The 9,141-nt window shown below is 58.3% G+C and overlaps 1 protein-coding gene across 1 annotated transcript; it reads right to left on the bottom strand.

Moving 5' to 3' along the window:
• Positions 1 to 183: 183 nt before the first annotated feature.
• Positions 184 to 8,974, bottom strand: SARM1 (sterile alpha and TIR motif containing 1). The gene is made up of 9 exons (XM_086858875.1): positions 8,445 to 8,974; positions 5,114 to 5,732; positions 4,730 to 4,942; positions 4,516 to 4,607; positions 3,819 to 4,054; positions 3,630 to 3,723; positions 3,062 to 3,251; positions 2,837 to 2,958; positions 184 to 2,366 (listed from the first exon to the last, which is right to left on the bottom strand). The coding sequence occupies exons 1-9, from the start codon at positions 8,873 to 8,875 to the stop codon at positions 2,237 to 2,239; spliced, it is 2,127 nt and encodes a 708-aa protein (XP_086715001.1). The 5' UTR covers positions 8,876 to 8,974; the 3' UTR covers positions 184 to 2,236.
• Positions 8,975 to 9,141: the final 167 nt, after the last annotated feature.

Below are 9,141 nucleotides of genomic sequence, written 5' to 3'. Positions count from 1 at the left end.
CCAGTGGAGGCACGGCTGGTGGCAGCAGGCAGGGTCCCTGGGGGTGCAGAGCATCAGTCCATGCAAAGGTTCCTCCAGGGAACAGTGTTTGGGGATGTCAGCTCTGCTTCATGGTGGCAAGGGAAAACAAGGGTGGACAGCCTGCAGGGAGAGAAGCATGTGATACAGACAAAGAGGTGGGGATTGAAAGTGAAAAACAGATTTATTAATAATGCCTGATTGAATAACTGCAAACACTTTTGACATGGCAGAGCAAAGGAATGAGGAAGGATGAGGACAGAGGAATTAATTTCCTTGGGACTGCTCCAGCTGGAAGGGGCTGGGTGTAGGATGTTTAGCCAGAAGCAGGGCAAGTTCATCAAGGTGAAGATGATGATGGGGAAACGGGAGGAGTCACAGTCTGGGCAGCTGGAGCAGGAGATGGGATCTGGTTTCAGGTGAGACACCTGAGCTGTGGAGAACAAGGAAATCTCCACACGGAGTGCTGGGTGAGGAGGCTGATTGCTACAGAGCTCCTGGGAAAGAGGACACAATCATCCCACCAGGGATTATTGCAGGGAGATAAATCCTTAGGACTGTTTGTGTGGAACCCCTTCAGTGGCCATGGAGGCCTTGACATTCAGTTACTGAAGGCTTTTCCCTGAAGCAACTCGCAAGAGGCTTTTATCCTTTGGCAGATTCACCTTTGGGCTCATCTGCTGGCTTCTTGTTATTTAATCTGGAGATTAGATGGATTCTAATTCTGATGAGTGCTGGGCAGATATGGCTATTAACCTTTCACTGGAGAGCAAAGATGCCATTAACTGTGAGCTGATAAAAACTATCCATAAAGCACCAGAATTAACTTTTTTTTTTTTTTCCCCTGAAATTTTCGTGGATCCAAGCCAAAAGAAAAAAGTGTTTGTGTTCCTGACAGTTAAAGCAGGGCTTCAGGGAGAGCCAGGAGGAGAACAGGGTGGCTGAGACTCCTTGTTACCTCCTGAAAGGCTTGAGTTCTTCTCGAGCAGGGGTAGGAAAAGGAGCCTGGGGCTTCTGCAAGGTGGTTCAGCAGCCTGGAGTGTGAAATGCAGGGTTTGTGTCAGGATGCCCATGGTTCCTCACCAGCAGTGCTGGCAGCAGGCACTGATGGTCCCACTCCCAGCTGGACCATCCTCTGCCAGCTCTTGGCATCAGCTCCACTTTTTCTTGTTATTTTAAGGTGAGGAGCCGCAAAAAGCCTGGGTGGGTGTTGGGAAGAGGCGGACAGGAAGAAACAAGTTTGGAATTGCATCCAGCAGTGAGTAGCGACAAGCCCAGGGAGCTCAGCCAGGGCTGTGGGGGTGTGGTGGTCAGCAGAGAGATTCAGCAGCTCCTGCTGAAGGCACAGACCATGGGAGATCCGTGGAGCAGGATAAAATATAGCCACAGTGTACAATAACTCCACAAGCACAGCAATTAGCATCTTCCCTGCAAGGATTTCAAGTTTTCCAGGGTTACAATCCAGCCTCCAGTGCCCTGAAAATACAGACCTGATAAAGTGGTGAAGCTGAGACTTCAGATGGAGGGAAGGAGGGTATTTTAAAAGCCCTTTTTGCAGAGATCTAACCCCAAATTTCCACTGCCAGAGTTAAGAGCACACAGTGGTTTTGCAGCACTGGGAGGTGGAAGTTTTTTGAGGAGGGAAGGAGCTCTTGTGATAAAGGGACATTGCTGGGAAAGATAAAGCACCTCAGAAGGCCCCTGTGGGTTATCTTTCCCAAACACAAAGATTTTGTTAGGGCTTAGTTTTTATTTGCCCTTTCCTGCTCTGGGTTTCTGACCACAGGGGTATTCCTGGGGCACACAGCACAGCCACACATTCCTCTCAATTGTTCTTCTCTCCCCTGTGTCCTCTTACGATGGATTCTCAACACTTCTCCAGTTTTCAGCCCTTGGAAGATCTCTCCTCTTTGGAGGTGCTTCTGGGGGAAGCTTTTGGGGGTCTGGATGGTGCCAGTCTCCCTCACAGCCCATGCATGTCCTGCCACCCCACAGGGGGACGTGGAAGACACATATTCCATCTCAGAGTCCAGCCTGGCTTGGCTCCTCGGGCGCTGTGGGAGTGAGTGCTGGCCTTTGGGGGCCAGGGGCTTGTTCTTGGAGGGTGAGAAGGGAGTGAGAGCCACAGGTTTTCTCTCAAAGAAAAAGTCAGGAGGGATTAATTTGGACCCACACAACAAGGGGTCACCTGGGAGTGTCTGAGACTGCTGTCCTGGTTCTAGCTCTGCCCCAGGGGGTGCAAACAGTCCAGCCCATTCTCCGAGCCAGCCGAGGAGTCCCGGGAGGAGCGGCCGTGGAGAAAGCGGATGATTTTGTCAATCGTGGCCTCCTGGTACTCGTGGGACCACCTGTGTTCGAGGGGAAAAATGCAATGTTTGCTTTTCCTCTCGTGTGTGGGTTGCCACAAGATAGCTCAGTTCATTTGGGCCAGGAGCCAGAGAGCCCTTTCCTCCAGCCCAGCTCTCCAGGAGCTCCCTTTTCCCTGTGGACGCTGCAGAATGCTCTGCCAGGCTGGGATGCACAAAGGGAAAGCAGGGGGGGAAAGAAACCCAGGTGAAATGTGCCTGAGGATGGGTGTCCTCCCAGCAGAGACCCCTCTGTCACCCAGAGGAGTCCCAGCACAGCAGCAGCAGCAGCAGGGATGTGGGTGGGAACCTTTGCTCCCTGCATGCTCTGGAGCATCTGCGGTGACTCAGTGTCCCTTTGACCTGTTCTGCCTCCCTCATCTGTTTGTCCCAAAGTCCTTGGGCTCTTTTCTACTCCTTATGCAAGTTGTTCTCCACAGGTGCACCCCATGGCACAGGTGGCTCTTACTTACATGATACCATTAAATTTCAGCACAGCCCTCATGTCCTTGGGAAGTGTTTCTGGATCTGGCCACTCAAAATGGTCTGTAACAGGCACAATGTTCTTTCCAGAGTTCAGGGCTGTCACAATCTCCTGCAGGAACAGAACGTGCAGGTGCTCATAGCCTGTACCAGCCCCTCACCAACTGCCTCCCAGCCCAACATCCACACAGCTCCCAGCTGGGGGCATCTCTTACCTTGTGTACCCAGTCCTTGCACTCGGGGTCCTCCATGCATTTATCCAGCGCGTTTGCTGAGAGGACCAGCACAAAATTCCGGGCGCTCAGGACGCTCTGGATCAGCTTGTCTTCAAACTTCCCTGCCTCCAGCTTCTCCACGTCGATGAACACGCTGAAGCCGTGGAGCTGCAGGTGGACCTTCAGCAGGCTGCAGGAGAGGGGACGGTGAGGAGAGGCTTCATTTGCTGTCTCACCACGCTGGCTGAGACACGGTGAGACAGAGGAGCAGGGAAGGAGATGCCAGCTCCAGCCCAGCCGTGTGGACATGTGCAGGGAACAGGAGGAGCTGATGTTGACTCCCTGCTGTGATCCCCTACAGCCCCAGGAGCGTGAGGAAAGGGTCAGACAGTGCCACAGCGGCGGTGACAGGACTGGGGATCGGCCTGTCCATTGTGCAGGTTATCACGTGTGCTGTCCCCATTTGCTCCGCAGTTTTGGCATCCTCTCCCTCCTCCACATTCCACATTTTTCCCACAGCTGACCACCCACCCTCCCTCTGGGCTCCACAGTTTCCTGCAGGACTCACCTGGCCAGCTGCGAGCCGGTGCTCCTCCGGTAGCTGATGAACACATCGGTCCCGTTGGACGTGGTTTGCAGCGTGATGGGGGAGTGAAGCGTTTCTGGGCAGCGCAAAACAACCACCAGAAGTTAAAAACCAGCCAGCAGCTCATCCCAAACACCCCTCAACGCCTTTCCCTCCCGCCGGGAGCCGCACCCCGGGCCGCAGTGAGGATGCGGACGCGGTGGAAGCCGGTGTGGATGTGACAGTCCTCCTGCAGCTGCTGCTCCGTCACCCGGTGCAGGAAGTTGCGGTCAATGCCGCAGGTGAGCAGGTTGTAGGTGTACTGCCGGAATTTGGGGTCGATGCCCCCCAGCCAGTCGGCCAGGTTGCTGCGGTCGCAGGTGGAGTAGTTGGCAAAGGTCTTGAGCTCCGTCAGCTCCCGGAAAAACCTGGTGGAGGAACAAACGGAGCGGCAGGCAGCACTTGGAGATGTGTGGTACCACATCTTTTACCTGCTCAGGGGGGAGTGCAGCTCCGTGCCGGGGTGAAGGATGAGCTCCAGGAACAGAGGAACAGCTGCATGGGAGTGCTGGTCCTCGGGACACTGAGGTGTGAGGAGCTCAGCTAAGGGTAAGTTCCCATCTTTCTGGGTAATTAGCACCATCCCACCTGCCCTGTGCCATTGGTGGTCTTCCCCCCACCCACACCTCTGCCATGCAGTGGTCCCATTACAGAAATCCCTCTGGGACTGCAAAAAGTGCAGTGGAAAAGCCCTGGCAGTCCAGGTTTTGCATTTGGAGGATCTCCATTCCTGTTTTAGCAAGAAGAGAAAGACAGAGACCTTGTCCCTGCCTCTGCCACTGTGGTGATGGCCCTGAGGGAGTCCAGTGTGCCCTGGTGGTGGTCCTACCTTTTCCGAGTGATGCTGGAGTCCATCCCCAAATCCTTCTGCAGCTCCTGCTCCGTCAGCCTCAGGAGAATGTCCCCGTCCACCTGGTGATCCTGTCAAGAGAAACCCAGGCTGGAAAGGTCCCAGGAAAAGCTGGGTGAGATGCTTGCACCTCTGGCGTGAGATGGGGCAGAAGTGTCCATCCGTGCATCCCTCCCCCAGCACAAAACCCTACCAGGAATATTTGGCAATATTTGTCGAATCCGATCTGCTGCAGCCACGTCTGCACCTCACAGGATTTCCAGTTGGGAACTGTGGGCAGGATGCGCCGAGGAACCTCCTCCCCTATCATGCGCAGCACCTTTTTGGCCAGGGAGGAGGTGGTGCTGCTGGTGGAGTAGCACACAATCCTCTTCAGGCTCTGTGTAGCCCCGATCTCACTGAAAATCTGGGGACACGAAGGGAGGAGACGTCACTTTGCCTCCCCTCATCCTCTTCCCAGCAAGCTGTGCCGGGCCAGGCGAGGACCAAGGTGTTTGGTGAGCAAAAGACACCAAGATGCAGCTGTGGCAGCCCTTCCCTTTGTCATCACCTTCCTCCAGGCCAACCTACCCTTTACCTGTGTTTTCTTCTGCCTGGCCTTGATGGCGGCCTCGGTGCAGAGGTAGAAGGCGGCGATGCACTGGGCTTCCAGCCGGGAGCTGTCCAGCAGGGGCACGAGGCGCTGCAGGTCCTGCGCCGTCCGGCCCTGGATGTTGTCACTGCTGCCCAGCATCTCCCGGGCGAACTGCTCGGGGTCCAGCGAGGCGATGAAGGGCTCCACCAGAGCCAGCGTCCCCGAGCGCTCCACCTCCTTCTCGATTTCCTTGTTGGTGGCCAGCACCGTGATGGCCAGGCAGGCGTGCAGCCGGATCAGCTCGTCGTCTTTGGAGAAGGCCAGCGGGAAAAGCCACTCTGCCGCCTTCTTCTCGATCATCAGGCGCTGGTTGGCCTGGCCCCCGTACATGGCGCAGTTGGCCAAGGCCATGGCGCAGTGGCGCAGCACGGCGGGGTCCGTCCAGCGGCACCAGTACAGGATGGTGTCCAGGCCTCCGTCGGAGATGAGCTGGAAGCAGGTCTCCTCCGTGTGTTTGAACATGTGCTCCAGGATCCCAGAGATGCTCTGGGCCAGCTGGGGAACGTCCCGCTCCTTGGCTAAGTTCAGGATTACGCCCAGACCGATCCGAGCGATCCGGTCCCTGCGGGAAGGAGAGGCAGGTGAGGGGCGGATGGACGAGCAAGGAATGACAACAGTGACTGCTGTGGCCTGTGCCTTGGTGACATTTATCCCAGGACAGACAGACGATTCCCTGCAGGACACAGCTGCCAGATATGCAACACAGCAAGATGCAGCAGGCTGGTGTTGAGGGAAGAACTTGTGATGGGGTGCACAGCCCAGGAACCCCTCACTGGATGCTCTCGTGCTCGAGGTAGGATCTTCATCGCAATTAACAGGCAGGGTAGGTTAATGCCAGGCTGGAAATGGATCTGCTGGGCCAGCACTGCTGTGGTGTGGAGCTGTTTTGTGTTTGGGAGTGAAACTTGTTTGTCCCCTAAGCACTGCTGTCAGAGCTGTCAGGACAGGGCTTTCACACCTGCATGAGCAGCCAAACAGCCCTGAACACAAGTGGGACACGGGGGTCTGTCCTGCCATGGCAGCTGGAGGGAAGCTTTTTATTTCCTCACCCTGCACTCTTCTGGAAGAGAACAGCAAGAGCCTGGGGTAGGTTGCCAAGGGCCACCAGCTGCTGCTTGGCCACAGCTGATTTTTGGGAGGCCTGTGCTTAAGATGACACCTGAATGGGGCCGTGCCTTGAAAATGCAGTGAGGAAGGGGGAAATCAGGGTCATAGAATGACTTGGCTTGGAAGGGACCTGAAAACTCATCCAGTTCCAAGGGACAGGCACACTTTCCACCAGACCAGGTTGCTCCAAGCCCTGTTCAACCTGGCCTTGGACATTTCCAGGGATGGGGCAGCCGCAGCTTCTGTGTGCTAGGGCCTCCCCACCCTCTGAGGTGAGCTCTTGGCTGTGCTCCCACGAGCTTTCCTGGGCCGAGTGGCAGCTCCATTCCTGCCCTCAGCAGTGGCCATTTGGTGCCGTGATGGAGCTGCTGTGTTTGTGAGGCAGCACTGGCACAGGTGCCCCGTGCCCCGCTGCTCACGAGGGCAGTGGCACAGTCCCCAGCCATGGTGGGGTGATGGCACACCAGCCCCTGTGCTGGCAGGCAGGAAGAGCATTTCTGGGAAGCCTGTGACACACAGGGCTCTCACTGACCTTGGGGTGGGTTTGACAGGAAATGCTGTGGAGAACCCTGGGAAAAAAAAAGACAACAAAAAAACCCCTGGGTCTGGCTCTGAGCCCGGACTCAGCCACGGAGCTGGGTGACAAACACGGGTCCCCAACTCCCTGCAGCTGCAGATGGAGCCAGGACCTGTCCAGCTCCCAGATAAACACCTCTGCTGGTGTGCACAAACTGGGAGAATTCTGTAAGTGAGAGTCTTGGACCCAAAGGGGAGCCCCACTCCTCCCTGCCATTGCTCAGAGGCTGTGGGAAGCGAGGGGCTGGAATCCCATGGCTGCTCCAAGACCCTGGCCCATGAACTGCCCCTGGAGCAGAAACAACAGCTCCAGCAAATGCTTTCTCTTGTTAAGAAGCTGAGTGCTGAATGCAGACCATGCCAGTGATGCTTCCTGGGATTAAATTCCACCCTAATGGGCTTTCCTGATTTAGCTGCTGCTTATTTTTGCCTGCCAGTGCATGAAATGAGGCCCGGGCTGCGAGTCCACAATCTCCCAGCAAGAGACATCCCCCAGGAAGCCAGAGCAACTTTGGTCAGGCTCCCTCCATACAATTTCCAGAGCCCTGGCTGGGGCTGGCTGGGTTGGGGTGCTGTGAGGGAGAGCAGAGCTGGCAGAGTGCATTTGGGGTGTTGGAAGGGTGAGCTGTGTGTGGGTGCTGTGATTTAGATGTGTCAGGTGTGCACACACACACACTCAGGCACACACTCCCACCCCACCGTGCCCTGACAGAGACATCCCAGCACCTCTCACCTGTCCTGAGCAGCAGCACATGCATCTGAACTAGGGCCTGAGGGCTGCTGAGCCCTCCTTATGGCTTCATTCCAGCCCTGGGCAGCAGCAGGAAGGCTCTGGCAAGTGGCTTTGTCCTCCTCCTCCTGCTGCAGTCATGGCTAAAGGGGAGTCACGTCTCGTCCTTTGGGTCAGATGCTCTGAGCCAGCCAAACTGACTCAGCTCAGCGAGGCTGAGGGGGCTCAGGAGGACACCCCAGTGCTCACCAGCATCCCTGGGCTGGGGCTGGTCCAGCTGAGGGGGCTCAGGAGAACACCCCAGTGCTCACCAGCATCCCTGGGCTGGGGCTGGTCCAGCTGAGGGGGCTCAGGAGGACACCCCAGTGCTCACCAGCATCCCTGGGCTGGGGCTGGTCCAGCTGAGGGGGAAGGGAGCGGCCCACGGGCATTGCCTGGACCTGGGTCAGGGAGCCTGGGTGTGGGGGGATGTGGTGGGGATCCCAGGGGGATGTGGTGGGGATCCCAGGGGGATGTGGTGGGGATCCCAGGGGGATGTGGTGGGGATCCCAGGGGGATGTGGTGGGGATCCCAGGGGGATGTGGTGGGGATCCCAGGGGGATGTGGTGGGGATCCCAGGGGGATGTGGTGGGGATCCCAGGGGGTTTGTGCAGCTGGGAGCACCCACAGCAGGGGAGGTGAGGTCAGGGCCAGGCTGGATGGAGCTTGTAGCACCCTGGTCTATGGAAGGTGTCCCTAGCCATGGCAGGGGGTTGAGGTGAGCTCTTTAAGGTCCCTTTGAGCCCAAACCATTGTGGGAGCTGGCGGTGCTGGGGTGGTGGGGAGGGCTGTGCCTGGCAGGGCGAGGGGCTCTTTGCTCACCTGTTTTCCGCCACCAGGATCTGCTCCAGGAGTTTTCCTGCCTGGCACTTGGTCTCCAGCTCGGCGGTGTAGAGCAGGTTGAGCAGCAGGTCCAGGCCCCCCTCGAGGCGGATCACATCGCACAGCACCTTGGCCACGTCCCTCCCCACGGCGGGCATCCCCCAGGCCTCCTCCACCAGCCGGAACACCTCGGAGAGAGCCGCCCGCAGCCCCTCGGGGGCGGCCGCCTGCCTGGCCTGGGCCATGGCCCGGCGGAGAACGGGCAGGACCCGCTCCAGCGCCTCCCGGACCTCGGTGCCCACCCCGGGGGAGACCCCGCCGTGCTCCCGGGGGCCGGCCCGGCTCCCCCAGTGCGGCACGGCCAGCCGCTCGGCGCTCGCCATGGCCAGCGAGCGGCCCAGCGAGTGCAGCGACAGCAGCAGGGCGAGCATCGGCCGCCGCTAGCGCAGCATCCCCGGGGAGCCCGCAGGGACCCCCCGCTCCCGCGGGGACCCGCCCGGCCGGGGACAGCAGGGCACGGGAGGGAGGGAGGCTGAGCCCCGCTCCCCGCTCCGCCCTGTCGGGATGCGGGGCTGGAAGAGGAGCGGGATCCGCCTTCCCCGGGCCGGGCTCAGCATCCCGGTCCCCGGGGCTGATGTCACCGGGAGCAGGCGCCGCCTCTCCGAGGAGGGGCTCGGTCCCGGGGCTGCAGCCCCCT

The sequence above is a fragment of the Cyanistes caeruleus genome, chromosome 21, assembly GCF_971803275.1.
Source record: "Cyanistes caeruleus chromosome 21, bCyaCae1.hap1.1, whole genome shotgun sequence".
Classification (NCBI taxonomy): Eukaryota; Metazoa; Chordata; class Aves; order Passeriformes; family Paridae; genus Cyanistes; species Cyanistes caeruleus.
Note: the sequence above shows the minus strand (reverse complement) of the source record. Positions and strands in the feature narration are given on the sequence as shown.

Excerpts from the sequence above, each read along its gene's own strand:
- SARM1 (XM_086858875.1), bottom strand. The coding sequence starts at position 8,875 with ATGCTCGCCCTGCTGCTGTCGCTGCACTCGCTGGGCCGCTCGCTGGCC. Across the intron at positions 2,959-3,061 it reads GCAAGGACTGGGTACACAAG|GAGATTGTGACAGCCCTGAA; the intron begins GTAAGAGATGCC and ends CTGTTCCTGCAG. Across the intron at positions 2,367-2,836 it reads CTGAAATTTAATGGTATCAT|GTGGTCCCACGAGTACCAGG; the intron begins GTAAGTAAGAGC and ends CCTCGAACACAG.